The sequence below is a fragment of the Cricetulus griseus genome, chromosome 3, assembly GCF_003668045.3.
Source record: "Cricetulus griseus strain 17A/GY chromosome 3, alternate assembly CriGri-PICRH-1.0, whole genome shotgun sequence".
NCBI lineage: Eukaryota > Metazoa > Chordata > Mammalia > Rodentia > Cricetidae > Cricetulus > Cricetulus griseus.
This window is the reverse complement of record NC_048596.1, coordinates 112,356,949-112,383,225: the sequence shown is the minus strand read 5'-3', so window position 1 is coordinate 112,383,225 and position 26,277 is coordinate 112,356,949. Positions and strand designations below refer to the sequence as shown.

General features: G+C 35.3%; 1 protein-coding gene across 1 annotated transcript; it reads right to left on the bottom strand.

Moving 5' to 3' along the window:
• Nucleotides 1–454: 454 nt before the first annotated feature.
• Nucleotides 455–25,422, bottom strand: LOC100766746 (vomeronasal type-2 receptor 116-like). The gene is made up of 6 exons (XM_027407936.1): nucleotides 25,226–25,422; nucleotides 20,367–20,646; nucleotides 19,148–19,954; nucleotides 4,801–5,028; nucleotides 3,556–3,679; nucleotides 455–1,374 (listed from the first exon to the last, which is right to left on the bottom strand). Exons 1-6 carry the CDS (start codon nucleotides 25,420–25,422, stop codon nucleotides 455–457), a joined length of 2,556 nt encoding a protein of 851 aa, XP_027263737.1.
• Nucleotides 25,423–26,277: the final 855 nt, after the last annotated feature.

Here is a 26,277-nt window from a genome sequence, read left to right as displayed (position 1 = left end):
TAAATACAAGATATTTGGTACAAAAATAAATGAATGAATTTTATATAAAGTCCTCTTTATCTCATGTCAAATTAAACAGAATTCTCATATATATATATATATATATATATATGCAGATATATGCAAATATACTCTCCTACTGTAATGATTTAGTACAGAACACAACCTTAATAATTTATAGCACAAAAGTTACATTAGATGTCAATACATAAGATACAGACTAATGCATAGCTGTTACCCAATTCTAGTACAAACATGGCTATAATGAAGGAAGCCAGCATTACCTGTATCACAAAGAGAGATAAGATTGTTAGATCCAAGAGAACTGAGGTCTGCGCCAAGTTTTACAGCTCTAACGTGTAGCTTATGTTCTATATTTACTTTAAAATTTGAGGGAAAATATGTCAGTTTACTCTTTTTGGAAAGTACATTAAAATAAATATGACAGGAAAATTTAATGAGTATTTTCAATTTTATAATGCATATTCCTGAAATTTTGAAAAGAATTTCTCTCAGGTCTTAACAAAATAATAAAGCACTTTGGAGCAAAGATGCAAAGAAGCAGCCCTGCACTGGAGGCCAAGATACAGAAAACCTCCACACCAACCATAGCCTTGCCCTTGGTACTATGATAGACAGGGAGGAATGTAATCCAGACACTACAGAACACCAGCATGCTGAATGTCAGGTACTTGGCTTCATTGAATGTGTCCGGCAGATTCCTGGCCAAGAAAGCTAAGGTGAAGCTTCCTAGGGCAATGGATCCCAAGTATCCCAGAACACAATAAAAGGCAGTAATTGAACCTTTGTTACAGATAATCAAAATGTGTCCTTTTTCAACATAGACATCAGCCTCAACAAATGGAGGAGAAATTCCCAGCCAGATCCCACACAGAATCAGTTGAATCATGGTGCAGATTGGAATGATGAAGTTAGGTGCCCCTGACAGCAGCAGCCTCCTTATCCTTCTACCTGGAGTAGTAACCTTGAAGGCCAGTACTACTGTAATTGTCTTGGCCAACACTGTAGAAGCAGCCACAGTGAACACTACTGCAAATATGGTCTGTTGCATCAAGCATGTGATTATATTTGGTTTGCCAATGAAGAGCAAGCAACAGAGAAAGCAAAAAATGAGGGAGATAAGCAGAACATAGCTAAGATCTCGATTATTGGCCTTGACTGTGGGAGTGTCCTTGTATTTCAAAAAGACACCTAGTACACCAGCTGTGAGTATAGAAAAGCACACAGCGAAGCAGGCTAGAGACATTCCCAAGAGGTCTTCATATCCCAGGAATGTCACAACTTTTTTGAGACAGTGATTTCCTCCAGGGTTGGCATAATAATCATCAGGGCACTTTACACACTGATCCATGCCTGGTACAGGAAGAAATGTATCATCAGGTTAATATTTTTTAGTATGTCACATTACATGTTATAATAATAATGCATTAAAAATCTGTTTTCACATTTGCCTTATTTTTGAGTTAGATATAAAGTTAAATTTTATGTGCTTAATTTTTATGGCCTTAATAGCAAGGCCTGACGATGGTGGCACACTCTTTTCATCCCAGCATTTGGGAAGCAGAGTCACGTGGATCTTTGAGTTTGAGACCAGCCTGGTCTACAAAGTTACACAGAGAAACCCTGTCACAAAAAAACCTTAAGTTAAAATCTTTTTTCTTTATTCAGTTTTTAAATCTGTTGTTTATATTTATCATTCATAGCCACGTCATTTTTATTTAGTGTTGAAAATTTTCAGCAGTTGACAGAGTATTCATGTTTACTAAATAAAACACCTTAGTGAGACCAGCAGACATATTGAAAGACATTTATTAGGAAAAATTCTGTAGGCTATAAAGTATGAGATCATAGAACCACATTCTTTCATATGTGTTTTGTTCTCTGAACTACAAGGTAGGTACCAATTACCAATTCCTTTTCGTAACCTCTTGTGTAAAGAAGCAAAGTCAACCCCACATATAGCTTTAAAGACTGTATAGTGTCACAGAAAGGATAAGGTTCATCACGTTTTTACCACCTAAAGTCTCTACATGTTAAAGTATCACATTTATTATTAGGTTTCTTATGAGTGTTGGCAAGAAACAGAGCCTACCAGTTTACTAATTTATGTAAGATTTGACTGTCACCATTCTCAATAGAAAATATTTATTGAGAAAACAACATGAAGGTGATGTTCTCCCTCTTTTTATTTTTTGTATTTGGGGGGATTTTTTAATTGATTAACTTTCTCCCTCCTGTCCTCCTCTTGGCCCCACCAAGCTCTCACCCCACCCTCCATCAATTCCTCAGGGAGGATGAGGCCTCCGATGGGGGATCATAAAAATCTTCACATCATTTAGGGACAGGACCTAGGCCCTCCCCCAGTATCCCATTGGATGATTTGTTTTAATTCAATAATAACATTTTTTTGGTTTTATGAGACAGGGGTTCTCTGTGCAGGTTTGGACCCTATCCTGTCACTTGCTCTGGAGACCAGGCTGGCCTCGAACTCAGAGAGATTCACCTGCCTCTGCCTCCCGAGTGCTGGGATTAAAGGTGTACACCACCATCACCCAGCCCATTTAGATATTTTATGTACAAATCGTATGTAACTATTATAATCTTTCTGTTTCCCCTTTATTATCCTTATTTATTAGATTATAAATTCATTAATTAGTAACAAAATTCAGTGTTTATTTTTGCCAGCCATACTAATCCTTGATACCTTGCATGCACCATCAAGTGTTGGTGAAATTCAAGAGAGCAGGGAGGAAGTGAATACATGGATGTCCATGGGATATAAGAGGAAAGTTATGCTCTCTTTCACACCTAAATCATTTAGGATATATTCATCGAATCACATTGCAGACTATGTATTTTATCTGATAGTTGGTGTCATAGAATGTAAAAGATGATAGATTTCTAGGTTTTTGAGATGCTCTCATGAATTTCTGTCTAAACCATATGAGTAGTAGTGAAGTGTGTACTGAGTTGTCAAAGTAAGGAACATGATCCTCACCCTGATATTTGTGAGGAGTTGATATGTATATGCAATCCAAAGTTGGAGGCCCCAGTGATACAGAAATGCTTTGAGTGACTGTCCAGGTAGACTGATATCTCCATTGTTAGGTAACATTACACCCTTCAGGGGTCTTTGATGGTGTTAAAGACTAAAAAGCTAAACTTATTTTTACTTACTTTTTTGATGAAAGGTAAATTAAGTATACAGCTTTAGACTTACAAAGATATCATAAAAAATAGAGCAATTTTCTCTAATTTTGCCAAATGCAAATAGACTGGATATTGTAACTTAAAGCCTTCCTAAATTTATTACCTCATTTTACATCCAGCCTAGAGTTTATGTAAAAAATTTCTAGAATCATTCAAAGAAGTGGTTCAGGACACAGGTTGTGATGCTTGAGGAGTAGAATTGCTATTCATTTGATTTTGTGATGAGATTTATCTTTTTAATTCCTCATAGATGCCCCTGAGAATTATGTAAAAAAGGCAGAATTTAACTAATATAATGAATCTTGTGTTATGTTATGTATTTACCTGTCATATTGGAAATTTCATTCTCTGGGCAAGGGGTACAATCAAAACAGCAAACCGCCTTTCCCTGATGAGGGGATTTTCTGAACCCTGGATTGCAAGGCACACTGCATATTGACGGTTGAATCTTAGGAAAAGAAGAATATAAAGAAAATGTTTTATCTACTAGGTAATAGTGTTAGACATTTTGAACATAAACAACTGAAAACATCCTTTTACAAATATAAATTAAATTAAAAAGTAATGTCTGTTTTTATTGTATTTTTTTTGGTTTTCGGGACAGGGTTTCTCTGTGTAGCTTTGGGGCCTATCCTGGCACTCACTCTGGAGACCAGGCTGGCCTCAAACTCACAGAGATCCGCTTGCCTCTGTCTCCTGAGTGCTGGGGTTAAAAGCATGTGCCACCAATGCCTGGCTGTATTTTATATATTATAGATGTATTGTGATTTATGTTATAAAATACTTGTATGCATATGTATGTATGTATAGCTAATCCATATTTATCTATCATCTACATAGTTACATAGACATATGAATGTGTAGATACGATTAGAAGTCATTGCTGGATGGTAAAAGTCACAACCTCCTCATGGCCTGTTGGCTTATCTCAATACCTCAACAACATGTGTCTCCCTGGCAGCAGCAGAACTTTCTTTTTTCCATGTCCTTATCTGGAGAATGACTCTGTGCCTTTAGTACTAATTTTCTCTGAAAGCTGATTCTATAGCAGCTTTCTTAGCAAAAACCTTCTAGCGGAAATTTGTGGCAAATTGCATGTGAAAGATGAAATATCCATCATCTGCTAGAAAACTTTTATCTGCTATAAAAGTGCCACATACTAAGCCTTGAGATAGGAGTGTTCCACTTAAGGCAACTTAGGGTTTGTAACCATGTTTCCCAACCTTATATATTCCTTATATTCTGGAATAAATTTGAGCTAGTTCACCAAAGTGTGTCTCCTTGGAGCTTTTTCCACTCATGCTCATGGGATATGTACAAAGGATTCTGTCACTGATAATGATTCTTGCCCTCTTGCCCTTGTGGCCAATAGGTCAGGAGGAAAAGAGAACCATCCATGGTGTATGAATTTTCATACTACTGAAGTAAAATGTAGTGAAAGAAAATCTAGAAATGTGAGAAGTTAGTGACTATATTTGAAATACTCTGTCTCATGAAGATGCTAAAGTCAATCTTGATATTTGGGGTACTTATGTTGCATGTAGAATTGTACAATTAAGTCAAACAAACCTGTCTAAGGTCTATGTTCCACTTTATGATCTCTTCAGACACATAAAACTGTTGAGTATGGAGCAAATGTTTGGAAAATATTCCTACTTCAACCTTAAATCCAATATGTGACAAAAAATCCATAGTGTAGTGAATGTCATACTTCATATCCTGGTTTTCTTTCTGATTCATGTTCACTTGATTTCCAACAGGGTTCATAAATTGTATGTTCTTCAGAAACTGGACCATCTGAAACATTTATTATTTTAGTTTTAAGTATTCCTATGCATTAGAACAAATAATTTAGTAGTATATTGTCTTAATTTTTCTTAATCTGCCTAGAAATATGACCTTATATCAAATCTCATATAGAAAATGGCAAGAAAATCCACATAGGTATAACAATAACATTATGCTTTGGAAATACTATTTTCTTATTGCGGTTAACTCTTTAACTCTTGCACACCTGAATGATATATTCTTAGAGAGTAGAGAGATATCATTCAAAATATTTCCTCTAAATGTTACCTGATAATCAGTTAAGAATTCTCAGTCCTTAGTATGTTAAAAATGTGGAAGAATCACTTGCTGTTTTTTAGCATCTATTCACTTAATTGCTCACCAACTGTTTGATCACTGAAAAGGTTATTCATCTTCTTTATGGTTTCAAAATTTTAAAGAGAAAGAACTTCCATGACCTACATACACAGGAGAGATGAGTGTGCCCCCTGCTTGGGCTAATCTTTCCTGTCCTCCTTGGAGTTTTCTGGGTATGCTAAGTGTGTAGTAGACCAGCCCTGGCAGGCCAAACCACCCAGAATCTGATGACTTCTAAGTCCTAGCACACCTACACCTATCTGGAGAGGAAAGGATGACAGTCCACCTGTTCCCACTGGAAGAAGTTGTGGATAGACAACAGTATAAGAACAAATTCAACAACAGACTACCAATAAGATGCCACCAGATTTGAGGAACTTTACACCAGCAAGACCTGAACATCCCAGCAGAGATGATGCGGAAGAGAATGACCTTAAAACAACTTAATGAAGATGATAGACTTAATTAAAGAGGAAATGAGAAAATCTCTTTAATAATGGAAGATAAAACAAACAAAATTTACAAGAAATGGAGGGAAAAAGCCAAACCAAAAAATGCAAGGAGTTAACAAATCACTTTAAGAAAGCAAGGAATTCCAAGGAAAAACAACCAACCAAGTAAATGAAATAATTCAAACAGTTCATGGTTTGAAAGCTGAAATAGAAACAACAAAGAAAACACAGCATGAGGAAATGCTGTAAAAGGAAAAGCTGTGTAAAAACATCAGGAACTACAGAAATAAGAATAACCAAAAACTACAAGTGATTTTGTCTCTTTATTTTGCTCTTGGAAATATCAACAAGGACCCTGATATTCTACATTTCTCTGCTAGTTAAATTTGAATGTAAGTTACTGGATGACTGGAGAATGAATAGTTTATACACAAGAATTGGTGAATTTCTTCCTAACTACTACTGTATAAATCACAGAAGATATTTAATTGTACTTATAGGTTCGATATGGTTATCATCTGCAATGCTTGGACCACTCCTGTACATCACTAATAGACCAGAGGTAAGGATGAGTGAATAAGTTTTAAAGAAATGTTGGCTTCTTTCATTCTGATATTCAGATACCAAGGCTGACAGACCAAGTGTGTATATGTTTATTTGAGGCAGAATATTCAAAGCATATATTCTCAGAATGTATTGTGACATACAATAGTACTTTAGCATACATACACCCAAAAGAAACTGAGAAATTTGAAGTATTTTAGAAGCAGTCTTAGTTCATTTATGCTTTTAAAGATATTTAAAAGAAATCACATTTCATATAATGAGATGAAAATCTACATGACATAATATTCCAAGCACACTAATAATGGTAATTTATTTTATTCTACTTTTTCCATTGCTATGGTGACATAAGCCCTGTTATAGTGTAGATTGAGAATATGAGATTTCTGGAATTATGTAAGGATTCACAAGAGGTTTTCTGGTAGAACTCATGTGGCATTCTTTGATTTTGAACTTTCATAGTTTTATTCCTTTGCATGTGAGTACACTGAGAAGAAGGTCCTAGAGGACATTTATTTATATTCATTATTTTATTCTAGAATTCTAATAAAAATCACACATGTAAAAATAGGTGGATATAATCTTCTACCCAGATTGTGATACATTTTACAAAGAAGCTAATGTTGACAAAGCCATGACTTAGTTATGAATAAAAGGAATGAGTAACCACATATATTCATTTGTTTCACCATCTCTGAGAATCTTTAAATTCATAAATAGATATAGCTTAATTACTTTTACTTTTTCTCTGTAGTTCATGTTCCTTTTCCTTTTCCATTCAATTTGATGCTGATTAATTTTCAGTGATTTGTTATTGATTATAACAATGACTGTATATTATAAGGAATAAGCCATCTTCAAATGTTCCCTCGGGTTAATGATGACCCATTTCATTTTTATATATTCATCTGAACATTCTAATCCTATCTCTAGATTTGGTTGCTTTTTGTTGATTATCAAAATGTTTTCCTTCTCTAATATCTTTACTTTTTATATCTGTGTATATCCTCTGATGGAAGAGAGAATCTGAGGTGTCGAAGATAGACTAGAGGAAATAGAGTCATCAAGCAAAGAAAATCTTAAATCCAACAAATCATTAACATAAAATTTCTAGGAAACATGGGATAGTGCAAAAAGGCAAAACCCAAGATTAATTGGTATAATCATATACTATGTGAAGAAATTCAGCTCAAGGACACAGAAAACATATTCAACAGAATTATAGAAGAATACTTTCCCAACATGAAATATATGTCTATGAAAGAACACGAATCTTTGAGAACACTAATAGACTGGACCACAAAAATATCCCCTTGTGACATATTAATCAAAACATCAAACATACAAAATAAAGAAAGAATATTAAATGCAACAAAGGAAAAAGGCCAAGTAACATATAAAGACCGACCTAATAGAATTATACCTAAATTCTCACAGGAAACTCTGAAATCCAGAAGTCCTGGATAGATATTGTACAAATGCTAAGGGACCATAGATGCCAATCCAGACTACTATACTCAGCAAAACTCTCAATCACTATAGATGGAGAAAACAAGATATTCCATGAAAAAAAAAAACAGATTACAACCAATACATATCCAGAAACCCTGCCCTACAGAAAAATATTGGAAGGAAAACTCTAATGCAAGGAAGTTAATTAACTCTCAAAAATATACACAATGTATAATTCCAATTTACCAAAACCCCAAAGTCAAAAAGCAAGGGAAATCCACACACAAAACCACCAACACCACCAAATCCAAAACAATCAAGAATGAAAAATCAATGGTTATCAATATTCCTCATTATCAATGGTCTTAACTTGCCTATAAAAACACACAGGCTAACAAAATGGATATGAAAAAAAACCATCCTTCTGCTGCATACATGAAACACATCTCAACTCAGAGACAGATGTTTCCTCAGAATAAGGTTTGGGAAAATATTTTCCAATCAAATGGACTAAGAAACAAGCTGCTATACCTTTCCTAATATGTAAAAAATTAGGCTTCAAACTAAAATTAATGAAACAAAATGAAGAATGGCATTTCATATTCATCACAGGAAAAATCCATCAGGATGAAGTCTCAATTGTGAACATCTATGCCCCAAATACAAAGGCACCTAAATTAGTTAAAGAAACATTACTAAAACTAAAGCCACACATTAAAAATCCCACACACTTGTAGTGGGAGACTTCAACCCCCCTCTGTTACCAGACACACTTAACAAAGAAACAAAAGAACTAACAGAAGTTATGACCCAATGGGTTTTAACAGATATCTATAGATTATTCCACCCAAACACAAAAGAATATACTTTTTCACAGCACTACACAGAGCCTTCTTTAAAATTTGCCACATACTTAGCAACAAAGCAAACCTCAGTAGATACAAAAAGTTGGAATACCCCCTCTATCCTATCAGATCATCATGGTTTTCAGTTAGAACACAAAAACAACACAAATTCCAGAAAACCTACAAACCCATGGAAACTGAACAATGTTCAGTCACATCACTCCAGGGTCAAGGAAAAAAAAGAAAGAAATGAAAGACTTTCTAGCATTCAATGAAAATGAAGATACAACATACCCAAACTTATGGGAAACTTTCAAAGCTGGGCTGAGTAAAGTTCAGAGAACTTAGCACGCACATGAAGAAACTGGAGAATAATCACACTAGAGAATCAACAGCATACCTGAAAGCTCTAGAACAAAAAGTCGAAAACTCACCCCAGAGGAGTAGACACCAGGATAAAACCAAACTGACTGCTGAAATCAATAAATTAGAAACAAAAACAACACAAAGATCCAATGTTCCAAAGAGTTGGTTCTTCAAGAAAACCAACCAAATAGACAACCTTTATCCAAACTAATCAAAAGGCAGAGAGAGAGAATGCACAAATTAACAAAAGCAAAAATGAAAAGGGGGGCATAACAATAGACACTGAGGAAAATCAAGAACAGATAAACAATTTAAATGACCTATATAACCTATTGCAAAAGAAGCAATTATCAAAAGACCCCAAACCAGAAAATGCCCTGGTTTCAATGTAGTTCTACCATAAATTCAAATAACAGCTAATACCAATACTCCTGAAAGTGTTACACAAAACCGAAGCAGAGGGGTCATTGCCAAAATCTTTTTATGTGGTGTCAATTATGTTGGTACACAAACAACACAAAGACACAACTAATAAAAAACTGCACACCAATATCCCTCATGAACATTGATGCAAAATTACTCAACAAAATACTGTCAAATTGAATCCAAGAAAACATCACAAAAGTCATCCACCATGATCAAGTAGGCTTCATCCCAGGGATGCAGGGATTGTTCAACATATGAAAATTTATCAATGTAAATCCTCCATATAAAAAAACCACAAAAGAAAAACCACATGATTATCTCACTAGATGCTGAAGAAGCCTTTGACAAAATCCTTCACCCCTTCCTGATAAATATCTTGGAGAGATCAGTGATAACAGGAATGAACCTAAATATAACAAAGGCAATATGCAGTAACCCACAGTCAACATAAAACTAAATGAAGAGAAACTCATAGTGATTCCTCTAAAAATCAGTTAACAATACAACATTGCCCAGTTTCTCCATATCTCTTCAATATTGTACTTGAAATTCTAGCTACAGCAATAAGACAACCGAAGGACATCAAGGGTATACAAATTGGAATGGAAGAAGTCAAACTTTCACTATTTGCAGATATGATAGTTTACATAAGTAACCCATAATATCCTGCCAGGCAACTCCTACAGCTGAAAAAAAACACCTTCAGAAAGGGCAAGGAAACAAGATTAACACAAAAAATCAGTAGACCTACTATGTATAGATGGTAAATTGGATGAGAAAGAAATCAATGTAGCCTCACCAAATTCAGCAGCCACAAACAACATAAAATATCATGGGGTAATTCTAGCCAAACATGTGAAAGAACTGTAAGGCAATCACTTTGAATCTTTAAAGAGAGAAATTAAAAAAGATAACAGAAAAAGGAAAGATCTCCCATGTTCTTAGATAGGTAGGATCAAGAAAGTAAGAATGGCAATCTTGACAAAAGCAATCAACAGATTCAATGCAATCCCTATTAAGATCTCAGCAAAATTCTTCACAGACATACATATATATTTGGAAAAACAAAAATCCCAGGATAGCTGAAACAACCCTGTACAATAAAGGAACTTACAAATGCATCATCATTCCTGACTTCAAGCACTAGTATAGCACTTTAGTAATGAAAACAGCTTGGTCCTGGCACAAATACAGACAAGTAGATCAATGAAATCCAATTGAAAACCCTGATATTAATTCACACACCTGCAAACATCTGATATATTTTTTAAAACAAACTTAACTTGTAAAACGGAAAAAAGAAAACATCTTTAGAGAGTCATCTGACACAATTGACCAATGTGCCAGACCCAGTTTGGTGGTGGCAGGTTCCGAACACCGAAAACCTAGAGGCAGCCCAGCCTCCATCTGCCAGCCCAGGTAGGCCAGGAACTGTTTCCAGTTCCGATTCATCATCGCTGCTCAGAGTCATCTGAGGAAAGCAACCTGCATGCCATTCAGAGTTCGGCAGCAGGATCCAACACCCCGATGCCCGGTGACAGGTCTGCCTCCAACTGCTGACCCTGCAGGACCTTGCACGCCCAAACACTGCTGACACTCTGGTAACAGGGACACCTCCATCCACGAGAAGAGGACCGACATCAGAATATTGGATCTGTTTGCATCTACCAGAAGGGAAACATGGTCCCACACCCACCAGGAGAACAAGAAACACTTGCTACACCAACCAGAAGAAAGGATGAGAAGAGGACAAGGAAAAAGCACATCCAACAACAGAAAACCCAATGTGACACCACCGGAGACTAGGAATCGTAAACCAGTTAGAACTCAACATCACAATGCAGATGCACCAGAAGAGAATGTCCTTAAAAACATCGTCAGGCAAATGATAGAGGACCTCAAAGAGGACCTCAAAGAGGACATGAGAGAATCCCTTAAAGAAATTGAAGACAAAACAAACCAAAAAATAGAAGAAACAGTTCAAGACCTAAAAATTGAAATAAAGACAATAAAGAAAGCACAATCTGAGAGGATGCTGGAAATAGAAAAGCTGGGTAAACAATCAGGAACTATGCTTACTATGTAAGCATAACCAACAGACTACAAGAGATGGAAGAGAGAATCTCAGGAGTTGAAGACACACTACCAGAAATAGATTCATCAACCAAAGAAAATCTTAAGTCCAACAAATCCCTAACACCAAATATCCGGGAAATATGGATATTTGAATGTGAAAAGAGCAAACCTAAGAATAATAGGTATAGAAGAAGGTGAAGAAATCCAACTCAAAGGCGCAGAAAACATATTTAACAAAACCATAGAAGAAAACTTTCCCAACCTAAAGAAAGGCATGCCAATGAAAATACAAGAAGCCTACAGAACACCAAATAGACTGAAGCAATAAAAAGTCACCTTGCCACGTGATAATCAAAACACAAAACATACACATCAAAGAGAAAACACTAACAGCAGTAAAGGAATAAGGTCAAGTAACCTATAAAGGCAAACCTATCAGAATTACACCTGACTTTTCCTTGGAAAGTCTGAAAGCCAGAAGGTCCTGGATAGATATTCTACCTACACTATGAGACCATGGATGCCAGCCCAGACTGCTATACCCAGCAAAGCTTTCAATCATTATAGATGGAGAAAACAAGAAATTCCATGACAAAACCAGATTCAAACAATACATATCCACCAATCCAGCCATACAGAAAGTACTGGAAGGAAAACTGCAACCAAGGGAATTTAATCACAACCAGAAAACATAGGCAATAAATAATCCCAATTTACCAACAGTCAAAAGAAAAAAGGGACAGAATCTCACACATAATCTCGCCACCATCACCAAATCAAAAACAAACAAGAATGAACAATAATCAATGGTCATTAATATCCATCAACATTAATGGTCTTAACTCCCCTATAAAAGACACAGAGTAGCAGAATGGATAAGAAGAGAGAATCTTCCTTCTGCTGAATACAAGAAACTCACCTCAACCTCAAAGACAGACAGTACCTAAGAATTAAAGGTTGGGGAAAGAGTGTCCATTCAAATGGACCCAAGAAACAAGCAGGGGTAGCAATCCTAATATCCAATAAATTGGACTTTAAACTAAAATCAGTCAAAAGAAATGATAAAGGTCATTTCCTACTCATCACAGGAGAAATGCATCAGGATGAATTCTCAATTCTGAACATTTATGGCCCAAATACAAAGGCATCCACATTTGTAAAAGAAACTTTACTAAAACTCAAATCACACATATAACTGCATACACGTATAGTGGGAGATTTCAACGCCCCACTCTGACCACTGGACAGGAACACCAGACAGAAACTTAACAAAGAAACAAAAGAAAAATTAGAAGTGTTGGCGCAATTGACTTAACAGATATCTATAGAACATTCCACCCAAATACAAAACAATTTACCTTCTTCTCAGCTCCACATGGAACTTTCTCTAAAATCTGCCACATACTTGGCAACATAGCAAACCTCAGCAAGTACAAAAAACTTGAAATAACCCCCTGTGTCTTATCAGACCACCATTAAAATTAGAATTCAACAACAACAAGAACTATAGAAAACCTCCAAACTCATGGAAATTAAGTAACACCCAATTGCACAATTCATGGGTCCAGGAAGAAATAAAAAATGAAATTAAAGATTTCCTAGAATTCAATGAGAATGTGGACACAACATATCAAAACCTATGGGATACTCAGAAAGCAGTGCTAAGAGGAAATTTCACAGCGCTAAATGCCCACATGAAGAAACAGTAGAATAATCACATGAGAGAATTAACAGCACAACTGAATGCTTTAGAAAACAAAGAAGCCAATACACCCTGAAGGAGAAGTCACCAGGAAATAATCAAATTGAGGGCTGAAGTCAATACAATGGAAATTAGGAGAACAATACTAAGAATCAATATAACACAAAGATGGTTCTTCAAGAAAATCAACAAGATAGACAAACCTTTATCCAAACTTACCAAACAACAGAGAGTGAACATGAAAATTAATAAAATCAGGAATGAAAAGGGGGACATAACAACAGACACAGAGGAAATCCAGAGAATCATCAGGTCAGACTTTGAAAACCTATATTCCTCAAAATTTGAAAATCTAAAGGAAATGGACAAATTTCTGGACAGATTACATTTTCCAAAATTAAATCAAGAACAGATAAGCAACCTAAATATACCTATAGCCTCTAATGAAATTGAAGCAGTCATTAGAAGTCTCCCAACCAAAAAAAGCACAGGGCCAGATGGCTTCAGTGCATAATTCTACCAGAAATTCAAAGTACAGCTAATACAAATTTTTCTCAAAGTATTCCACACAATAGAAATAGAAGGGTCATTGCCAAACTCTTTTTATGAGGCCACAATAACTTTGATACCCAAGCCACACAAAGACACAACTAAGAAAGAGAACTACCAATATCCCTCATGAACATTGATGCAAAAATTCTCAATAAAATATTGGCAAATCAAATCCAAGAACACACCATAAATATCATCCATCCCGATCAAGTAGGCTTAATCCCAGGGATGCAAGGATGATTCAACATATGAAAATCCATCAATGTAATCCACCATATAAACAAACTGAGGAAAAAGAATCACAGGATCATCTCACTAGATGCCTGAAAAAGCCTTTGACATGATCCAACATCCCTTCATGATAAAGGTCCTGAAGAAATCAGGGATAACTGAAACATACCTCAACATAATAAAAGTAATATACAGCAAACCAACAGCCAACATCAAATTAAATGGAGAGAAACTCAATGCAATTCCTCTAAAATCAGGTACAAGACAAGATTGTCCACTCTCTCCATACCTCTTCAATATTGTCCTTGAAGTTCTAGCTAGAGCAATAAGACAACAAAAAGAGATCAAGGAAATACAAATTGGAAAGGAAGAAGTCAAACTCTCACTATTTGCAGATAATATGGTAGTCTACATTAGTGACCCAAAAAACTCTACCAGGGAACTGCTTCAGCTGAGAAATACCTTCAGCAAAGTGGCAGGATACAAGATTAACTCAAAAAAATCTGTAGCCCTACTATATACCAATGACACATTGGTGGAGAAAGAAATCAGAGAAACATCACCCTTTAAAATTGCCCCACACAACATAAAATACATTGGAGTAACACTAACAAAAAAGTGAAAGACCTGTACCATAAAAATTTTGAGTCTCTAAAGAAAGAAATTAAAGAAGATACACAAAAATGGAAAGATCTCCCATGTTCTTGGATAGGCAGGATCAACATTGCAAAAACGGCAATCTTGCCAAAAGCAATCTACAGATTCAATGCAATTCCCATCAAAATCCCAATACATTTCTTCACTGAGGTTGAAAGAACAATTCTCAAATTTATATGAAAAAAAAAGACCCAGGATAGCCAAAACAGCCCTGTACAATAGAGGAATTTCTGGAGGCATTACTAGCCCTAACTTTCAGCTCTATTACAGAGCTATAGTCATGAAAATGGCTTGGCGTTGGCACAAAAATAGACAGGTAGACCAATGGAATAGAGTTGAAAACCCTGAAATTAACCCACACACCTACAAACATCTGATTTTTGACAAACAATCCAAATATACATGATGGAACAAAGAGAACATCTTCAACAAATGGTGCTGGCATAACTGGGTGCAGACATGTAGAAGACTGCAGTTAGACCCAAGCCTTTTGCCTTGCACAAAACTTAAGTCAAAATGGATCAAAGATCTCAGCATAAACCCAACCACACTGCACCTACAAGAAGATAAAGTGGGAAATACCCTTGAATTAATTGGTTCAGGAGACTGCTTCCTGAACATAACACCAGTAGCACAGACCCTGAGATCAACAATTAAAAAATGGGACCTCCTGAAACTGAGAAGCTTCTGTAAGGCAAAGTACATAGTCAGCAAGACAAAATGACATCCCACACACTGGGAAAAGTTATTCACCAACCCCACATCTGACAGAAGGCTGATCTCCAAAATATACAAAAAACTCAAGAAGCTATTCTCAAAAACACCAAACCATCCAATTAAAAAATGGGGTACAGAACTAAATAGACAGTTCTCAATAGAGGAATCTAAAGTGGCTGAACGACCTATGAGAAAGTGTTCAACATCCTTAGCCATCAGGGAAATGCAAGTGAAAACAACTCTGAAATACCATCTTACTCCTGTCAGTATGGCTAAAATAAAAAATACCAATAACAGTTTATGCTGGAGAAGATGCGGAGAAAGAGGAACACTCCTCCGCTGCTGGTGGTTGTGCGAACTTTACAGCCACTTTGGAAATCAGCATGGTGACTCCTCAAGAAAATGGGAATGAGTCTACCACAAAATCCAGCAATTCCAATGCTAGGCATATACCCAAAAGAAGCACATTCATATAACAAGGACATCTGTTCAACCATGTTCATAGCAGCATTATTTGTAATAGCCAGAAACTGGAAGCATCCTAGATGCCCCTCAACTGAAGAATGGATAGAGAAAATGTGATACATTTACACAATGAAGTACTACTCAACAGAAAAAAAAACAATGGAATCTTGAAATTTGCAGGAAAATGGATGGAACTCAAAGAAACCATTCTGAGTGAGGTAACCCAATCAGAAAAAGACAAACATAGTATGTACTCACTCATATGTGGACCTGCTTTATGATACATTGTAGTCACCATGCTTTATCAGATCTCTTTTTAATGATGTTGCTCAGAATGGCTTCCTTCCAGATGATGATTGAGAAGCATATTAAAAAACATGGTGTCAGGTACCACAAGAGTAATAGAACAGTGCTGTTTTTCTGGGATTTTGTGTTTTACTTTTTTTTTTTTTTAATGGAGAGTGCTGGATGTCTCTACAATTTTGTTCAAATGACTGCAGAACCTGGAAAAACTCTTGCTGCTATTGATGCATAACACATTGCCATTATTGATATATATATATATATATATATATATATTATATAATATATATATTGAACTTTTATAAACTTTTGCTGTGCTGTCAACTTTGGAAAAAAGTACCCCAGTTTACCATGTTGAGTTGGCATTGCATAAAACTTAACAGCCATATTGGTCTGGAAATGTTGAACTTAATTTTTTCCCATTTGTACAGGGGTAACACACTGTATTAAATATGTAAGGTCTTATAAAAAAGAAGGGATTTTGAGAGCCCATCCCTTGTGAAGGGATTCTCTCTTGATGTGGACACATGGGGAAGGGCCCAGGCCTGGCCCATGATTATTGGTAGACTTTGGGGAGCCCCTTTTGAGAGCTTTACCCTGCCTGAGGACTGGAGGGGAGATGGCTAGCACCAGGTGGGATGTTGGTGGGGAGGGCAGGGAGAGGTAGAAGGGACTGACATCTGAAGCAAGCTTGTTCCTAATTTGAACTAATAAAATAAAAAAATAAAAAATAAAGCATCTTTAGCAAATGGTGCTGGCATAACCGGATGCTTATATGTAGAAGATTGCAGAGAGATCCTTATCTATTTCCATGCAAAAACTTAAGTCCAAATTGAACAAAGACCTCAACATAAATCAGCCTCATTGAAACACTTAGAAGAGAAAGTTGGAGGTACCCTTGAATTAATTGGTATAGGAGACCAATTTCTGTATAAAACACCAGCAGCAGAAACACTGAGATCAATGATTAATAAATGGGATCTCCTGAAACTGAGAATTTTCTGTAAACAAAGGACACAGTCAACAAGACAAAATGGCAGCCCACAGAATGGGAAAAGTTCTTCACCAACTCCACATCTGACAGAAGCCTGATTTCCAAAATATAGAAAGAATTTAATAAGCTACTCACCAAAACACCAAATAATTCAATTAAAAAGAGGGATGCAGAACTAAATAGACAATTCTCAATAGAGGATCTAAAATATCTGAAAGAAACATAAGAAATTGCTTAACATCCTTAACCTTCAGGGAAATGCAAATTAAAACAAGTCTGAGGCACCATCTTACACTGCCCAGAATCGGTAAAATATAAAACATCAATGACACTCTATGCTGGACAGCATGTGGAGAAAGGGGAACACTCCTCCAGTTCTGGTGGGAGTGTAAACTTGTATAAACTTTGGAAATCATTATGTCAATTTTTTCTGAATAGTTCAATCAGTCTACCTCAAGATGTAGCAATTCCACTCTCGTGTATATACCCAAAGGATGCACACTGACACAACAACAACATCTGTTCAAATATGTTCATAGCAGCATTATTTGTAATAGCAAGCACCTGGAAGCAACCTAGAATCCACTCAATCATAGAATGGATGGAGAAAATGTGGTTCATTTATACAATGTAGTATTACTCAGCAGAAAAAAACCCCACATATTGCAATTCACAGGCAAATAGATGGAACTGGAAGAAAACATCGTGACTGAGGTAACCATTCACAGAAAGAGAACATGGTATTTCCTCACTCATAAGTGAATAGCAGACATAGAGGAAAGGATAACCATTCTACAATCCACACTACCAGAGAAGCTTGGAAACTTGGATGAGCCTAAGCGAGGCATACATGGTCCCTTGCAGAAGGGGATGGAGACAAGATCTCCTGAGAAAATTGGGAGCATGACAGGAAGGGGGAGGGAGGCAGGAGAAAGAGAATGGCAGTAGATTAAGGGCAGGAAAACATGAGGGGTCAGGAAGAATGAGTTGGCAAAAGAATAGAGGAGAGCAAGAAAAGAGATAACATGATAGAGGAGCCATTATACATTTAAAGAGAAATCTAGCACTAGGGACTTCCAGAGTTTCACAAGGATGAACCCAACTGAGAGTGTAAGCAATAGTGGAGAGCTTACCTTAAATGCCCTTCCCTTATAATGAGAGTGATGACTACCTTAAAAACCATTCTAGAGCCTTCATACAGTAGGTGATGGAAGTATAAGCAGACACTCACAGCTAAGCAATGAGCCATACTACTTGAATCCATTTGTAGACAGGTAGTAGTGATGATCAAAGGCATCAAGACCATGCTGGCAAAACCCACAGAAACAGGTGACCTGAGCATGTAAGAGCACACAATTCCTAGTTGTAAAGTTGGGTACCAGCATTGTAGTGAACCAAGCCCTCTGAATGTTAAGTGCAAGTTAGGTGGCCTGGGTAGTGTATGGGACCTCTGACTTTGGAACCAGTGTTTATACCTAGTGCACAAATGGACTTTGGAAGCCCATTCCCTATGGAGGGATACTCGCAGCCCAGGTACATTGATGTAACAGAATTTTATGACCCCCCCATGGAAGGCCTCACCCTCCCAGCAGAGTGGCTTGGGATGGGGGGTTAAGGGGGACATGAGAGGATGAGAGTGAGGAGAGGGATTGTCTCTAAATTAAATCAATAAATTAAAAATAAAAAGAACTAAAAAAATAAAATTCTGTATTTTATTTCAAATATTAAAAACATGCACATGTGGAAGAAATGTTATGGAATATGCTATTGGCACAGATCATGAAAATCTGTCTGTTATTTTTTCTGTAGTAGAGTTTTTAATCAATAAGGGTCGTGTGATATTTGTTAACCTGTTTATAAATTCTGTGAATGCTAGAAATTATCCTGGAGTTTTTGTATAGAACTCACATTATCTATTAGGAAAATTATATTTAGATTCTACATTGCATTCATTTAGAATACTTATTACCTGCCAAGAGTCAAATTCCAGTATTTCCCCAGGATACTTTGGCCATGTATGTACTTCTTGTAGCAGCATCTCATGGAGTGCATGGGCCACAGCATGCACAGTATTGTATAGGACATAACCAGTACTGCTCACAGACATTTCCATCTTTTGCATGAATAACCAATTATATAGTTTTCCTTTTGAGTAATTCTTAATTTTCATTGAATTAAATGAATTTGGGGAACAATTAAAATAAATCCACCACAATTCAGAAAGAATCCATGTACTAATATACTTGGAAGGATCTGGTGCTAGGATAAATGCTGTAAAACCAGATAATTCAGAAAAATGAAGTAAAAAAGTAAAGGTTCCATAGAAGGAATTAAAAAGTAACCTGTCATCGTGTGTGATCATATCCCACTGTGAGGTAGTGACCCAGATCCTCTGAACATTTACTAATCTGTAGAGTCTAAGGTTGAGCTGAAGATGAGAGTCTTTGTCTCCATAAATGATAACAACTTTTGCTGATGATGTTATGATCTCATTATAAAAGGTATTTACATTTTTCTGGAATAATATTTTATCTTCCACAATAATGTGTACAAAGGCCAAGCATACACTGTTTCTTTGTGTCTCTCTCCTCAATTCAAAGAGAAACTGAAGTCCTAGGTCATCATCTGAGATGATTGCTCCAACCCAGTTCCATCTGAAATATACCACCAAAGACACCATTGCCAAGGCCAGAGCTGTGTCCTTAGGAGCCATCTGGTAGAGATGTGGAAACTGTTCACGACTGCCCAGAATAGGATGAAATGGCCCATAGTAAAGCTGAATGCCATAGACATAAAAAATAACTTGAAGAAGGTAGAATACATAATGATCACTCTAAAATAATTGTGCACATCAAATGCTTGGAATATTATGGCATGTAGATCTTCATCTCATTAAATCAAATGTGATACCTTTTGAATATCTTAAAAAGTATAAATGAACTAAATCTGCTCCTAAAACACTTCAAATTTCTCATTTTCTTTTTTAGTGTATGTACAATAAAAAGTATTGTTTTTTATTGTTTTTTTGTGTATGTAAAGTATTGTACATCACAATAATTCTGAGTATATATGACTTGAATTTGTGCATCAAAATGAACATATACACCCTTGTTTTTGGCAGCCTCAGTATCTGAAAATCAGAATGAAAGAAGCCAATGTTTCTTTAAAACCTATTCACTCATCCTTACCTCTGGTCTATTAGTGATGTACAGGAGTGGTCCCAGCATTGCAGATGATAACCATGTTGGACCTGTAAGTACGATTAAATATCTTCTCTGATTTATACAGTAGTAGTTAGGAAGAAATTCATCAATTCTTGAGAATAAACTATTCATTCGCCAATCATCCAGTAAATTACATTCAATTTTAACTAGCAGAGAAATATTTGGTAGAATATGAGGGTCCTTGTTGATATTTTCAAGAGCAAAATAAAGAGACAAAATCAAGTGGATATCCTTATTAGTCAACCTGAAAAGATAGCAAAGAGATCATTAGGGATTGGCTACAAATATTATAATATTAAATCACACCAATAGTGTTAATTTATTTAATGTCTATTTTTCCATTCCTATGGTGATAAGAGCCCTATTATAATGCAGATTGAGAATATGAGATCTCTGCAATTAAGCAAGGATTCTTAAGAGATTTTGTGGTAGAATTCATGTGGGATTCTTTGAACTTTCATAGTTTTATTCCTTTGTCTGTGAGCATGCTGAGAAGATCAAAGAGGACATTGAGTCTACTCATTACTTTATTCAAGAAATCTAATAAATAACTCACGTGTAAAATAGGTGGATATAATCTTCTACTCAGATTGTGATACGGTTTTACAAAGAAGCTGCCATTGACAAGGCCATGACTTAGTTATGAATAAAAGGAATGGGTAACCACACATATCCATTTCCATTTGCATCACCATGTCTAAGAATCTTTAAATTCATAAAAACATATAGCTTAATTACTTTTACTTTTTCTCTGTAGTTCATTTGCTGATTACTGTTAAGAGATATGTTATTGATTATAACTTACTCTATATTATGAGGAATAAGCCATCTTCAAATGGGCCCTTAGATTGACAATGACCTCTTTCATTTTTATTTATTCACCTGAACATGCTAGTCCTGTGTCTAGATTCTGATTGCTTTGTGTTGATTATCAAAATGATTTCCTTTCCAATATCTTTTTTATATCTCTGTATATCCTCTGATATATTTTTCTTATTCATTTGAAAATCAAAACCAAATTTTGTTAATAACTTGTCTTATTTTTCTGTTTTCCTTATGAGCGTTTCATCTTTTATTTGCTCTCATGTATATTCTATTGCTTTGTGGTGGGGTCCCACATCTGAGTACACTAGCCTATTTTGTTATTCTATAGCTAGTATCCAATTGAATCAACAGAATATTTGCTCCAAAATTTGTGGTTTTTTGCTTGAATAATTTTACTGTGAACTTCACTATTTTCTTTATTTCTTGAACTTTTCTATCTGATATAGAAATAACAATAGCTGAATTGTTTATTTAGTTACCTTTAATTTCAGTTGGATATTTTCATTTATGGTATTTCTAGTCTTATATGTGTATATGTATGGGTATGTGTATATGTATGCATATTTACATGTTGGAGAGAGGGAAGGCCTAAAGCATTATTTCATGTTTTAAATGAACAAGAAGGAATGTTAAAAAGGGGATTCTAAAATTCCAACATAATAACTTATCCCCATATCAAATGTGCCACATATACACCATGTCAAAATGAAGCTTGGCTCATCAGTTTGCAGGAAGTTTAGTGACCTCAAATCCAATCACTGACAAAGATATAAACTATATACAATATGATACCTTTTCTGTCTTCAAACAATCAAATCACAAGTTCTAGTGAATAAATGAAACCACAAAATAAAAGCCTTGGTTAGTCACAGATATTCTTGTTAGGTATGTCATCAAAAGATTGGTGTATGTGAAATCTGATTCATTATATTATAGACCAAAAAATGCTTATTCAACTCAGAAGTTAAATCCTTTTTAGGGATTGCATTTGTGAAAACTGTGGCCTCATAAAGTGGTGTGGTATAATGAAGGATGAGTTTAAATTGAATTCATATCAAACATTTAATTTTAATACTCCAGTTTGACACATTAGTTTCTAATGATTTGTTTCCATGAAAACAAATATTGACTAGGATTGTCACATATTGACATATGCTGCACTTAAATTTGTTGATTACAAATAATTATCACAGAAACATTTCTTCCGGGACCTAATACAAATCATATTCAAGTGACATGTACCCAATTTGTAGGCAGTCTTTCAAATGAAAGATGTAAAATAAAACATAGAGAATATTAGAGAATAATTCATTTAGTGATAGATTTTAAAATTAATTGATAACCACACTAATTTTAATGGTTCAGCTAAACACAGTTATTAAAAGTTTGAAGTTGTTTACCAACAACAAAGGGTGAAAATGTTTTAAATCAAGTGTGTAGGATATAGGGTTCTCTGACAATATCAAACATCATAAAATATTATTAGTAAGTATTTAGGCAGAATGCCTATTCATAATACACAAAAATTTAAACAGATATATACATTTATACACACATTTGTATATATGTATGTATATAATTGCCAGTATTTTATTTGTGTTTTAGAAAGGCATAATTTATTACCTCAATCTTAATTCAACTTGCCAAAAGTGAATATGCATAATCTTGCTCAAATATTTTATTTTTCCAGCAACATTTTCTTTATCAACTACTGTATTATGTTGTTTTTCATGACCTAAACATCCCAATAGTAGCAAGAAAATGTCTTGTGTTGGCATAGCCTACTATCAAAGATAACACACATTTAGAAACATGCTTCTATGTTTTATGTAACAAATAGTTACTTCAAAGCCTATTCGATAATTCAGTCACAATTTGAATGAATGTTTATTCAGATGTATAAAATCAAGGATGTGATCAGTACCATTAAACAACTTTTGTTTCCAAATAATCCATTTCTTACATTAACAAGTATACCATCAATCTTACCTAGAAATATTATATCACTGTGGAGTGCTTAACCATAAACTGGTGAGATTTAAGAACCAATAAAAAGAGGAATTACAGGTTCTCTTATGTCTACTTACAAGAAGAGTGGTTCAATTTCACATCAAGAACTCTAGTAAGTAAAAGAGATATAGCAAAACTTTGCCTAATTTGAGTGAAGATTTTCTCATTCAAGGTCTAATGAATCTTCCCTATATTTTTTAATATTTGTTTGATGTTTTGGACTCCTGAGCCATCAGTCTCATGTTCCATTTCACTGTGAAAGTTGGTCTGTCAGTGTAAAAACATATGATGCCACTTTGTGTTATTCCTTATTTCCTTCATCACTGTGGTTATGTTTCACACCTCAGCCAATTTTATTGCTGGTCCCCATTATTTCCTTAATCTTGAAAATTTCTCTCTTCTACACCATGATACCAAGCATCCTTTTCTGCTATGAATTTCATTCATCCACATGTTATTAAAAATGAATACAACTTTTGTTTCAATGATAAAACACTGTTGTGTTTTTCACAGAGAGTGCAATGCCCATATTGTACAATACTGATTACAAGATATGTAGACTGTTACTTGTGATAATTTGCTTAGTATGGCATAGCAGACATTGTTATAATTATCCAAACAAACTATCATTAATAAAGTTAGATTATGGACAAATATATAAATCTATAGTGTTATTACATAGTCCTACAATATATAAACACACTCTTGATAATGGGGAAAATGGTAAAGAGAAACAAGTATGAAATAAGTGCCAGAGATTAATGTTATGGACCATAGAATCAAGACATGAAAATATTAAATCAATAGCAAGTAAAATGATCATATTTATGACTTTAATAGACTTCTTTATAATTGTGGCATGTGCTTCCCATAACAGCTTTCATTCTGGTACTTGACAAGGGAAATATAGTCAATATTTACAGTGACAAATCAGTAGTAGTTGGGTTTTCATTTGGCTTCCAGCTCAAAAAATGACATGGAGACATTGACTATGAAAATTCATCCTTGGCTTAGAGTTGTTTCTAACTAGCTCTTATAACTTAAATTCACCTCTTTCTATTAATTTATTTCATTCCTTGTGGCTGTATTACCCCATTTCTGTGAAACCCATTCTGCTTGCATTTCATCTCCTGGCATCTCTGTCTGCTTATTTCCAGCTTCCTGTCACCACAATCTTGCCTAATTATTGGTTATTCAGATTTTATTCAACCACAGTGGCACATCTTAACAATGTACCCTCTTTAACAAGTACACAAAATGTCTCCTACAATTGAAAAGATGGATGTTATAAATGAATAACACATAATTTAACAGAAAAAATCCTGCTGTCATTGCCACTGAAAAGGAATCTGATTGCACATGTGCTCAACAGAAACAAAATTAAATAAAAGCATAAAGTTAGCATAGTAAAAGATCTTTATGTTTCTGTGCTTGATTTCAGCTGCAAGAGTCATGCAGCACAGCAGGTTTAAAATGATGATATAAACAACATTTGAATAAAATTGCAGTATTCTCTTAATCAATGTGCCCATGATGCAGAGAAGAAATATCAAAGACCACTTTTTACAGCATTTGGGCATTCCATCATATGGGAAGAAACACTAACACAACTCTGATAGAGGAATTTACTTAGGCTCAAAGAAATGGACTCATCTCACTGCTTTGTGTTATGGTTCTCAGGAATATCATTTGGCAACATGCAATGGGAATTGCAACTTTTAAGGAAATCCCTTTAGAAAAAGTATACACAGTGTGTATCTCTCAGCTTCCAGCCTGAAATATCTAACTCTAAAACTATGAGCCTAATAAACATTAAATCACCTGAAACAGAGAAATAATCAGCATAAAACAGAAGAAATTTTGGTTATGTCCTAGATAGTAAGGTAGGAAAAAACAGACAGAAGTGAAGGACAATGACATTTTGCTTATTTGTCTTTTTTGTGTTTGCATTGATGGTAAATAAAAAACAAATAAATGAAGGCACTTACTTCTTATCTAGATTCCTGGGGAAATATTCATTCTTCATGTGACCATACTTTGTATAAATAGAAAACAAACAATCATTATCTTTATCTTGACCCATGCTATCTATGTCATTTCTTCTCAGAAAGCACCTGGTACCTGTCAAACTCCAAAATAGAAAGGAAAGCCTCAGGACCAAGAAGACAAATGTCAAAAATAACATCTTCATAATGTCCCCAAGATAGAAACCAAGGTAAATTTGCACTAAGCAAAGTTTCACAGAAAACCACGTTTCAAATGTTCCTGTACACATGTATGTGTCTCTTTTATTGCTCTAGATTTCAGAAGGGTATTTATGTTTCCCAATATTTTTCTTCTCAGCTTATTGCTCTCCGGAGTACTTCTGAAGCATTCTCAGTCTTCAGGGTGTGTATCAGAGTTATTATGCTCAGCTGCAAGAAAATTTCAGTAATTTTGTTTAAGTAATTATCTTCATTTCCACATTCCTGTGATTCTGTCCACATCAGTGGATGTAAAGGTCCCAGGGTTATTACTCCTGAGATAGCTACATAACCACCCCAATACAAAAAAGTCTCTTTTCTTGTCAACAGGTGAAATACTTGAGGCACATTTCCTTAGCCATTCCAATCCATGTTTTATATGGAATTATCAGATACAACCCATTCTAGACAGAGTTTACCATAGACATACAAGTAGATTTCTTGTCATGTTAACGGTATGGAATGCATTCTCACCTATTTTATTTCCTAACATACACATGACATGCAATTTGACACACACACACACACACACACACACACACACACACACACACACACTGATGCATGCAAGCACATGCACACACACACACACACACACACACACACACACACACACACACACACACAGGCAGCACAAAATCTCCGACAGTTGCAGGGATTAGAGAATACGTCATCATCATGAAAGTGTAAATGCCTATTCGTATCTCAATATCAATACAGAAACTAAAAAGATATTTATCGTTCTATTCAGGGCCTTGGCTTCAGTTCCCACTAATTGATATCTTATCTTATTTATT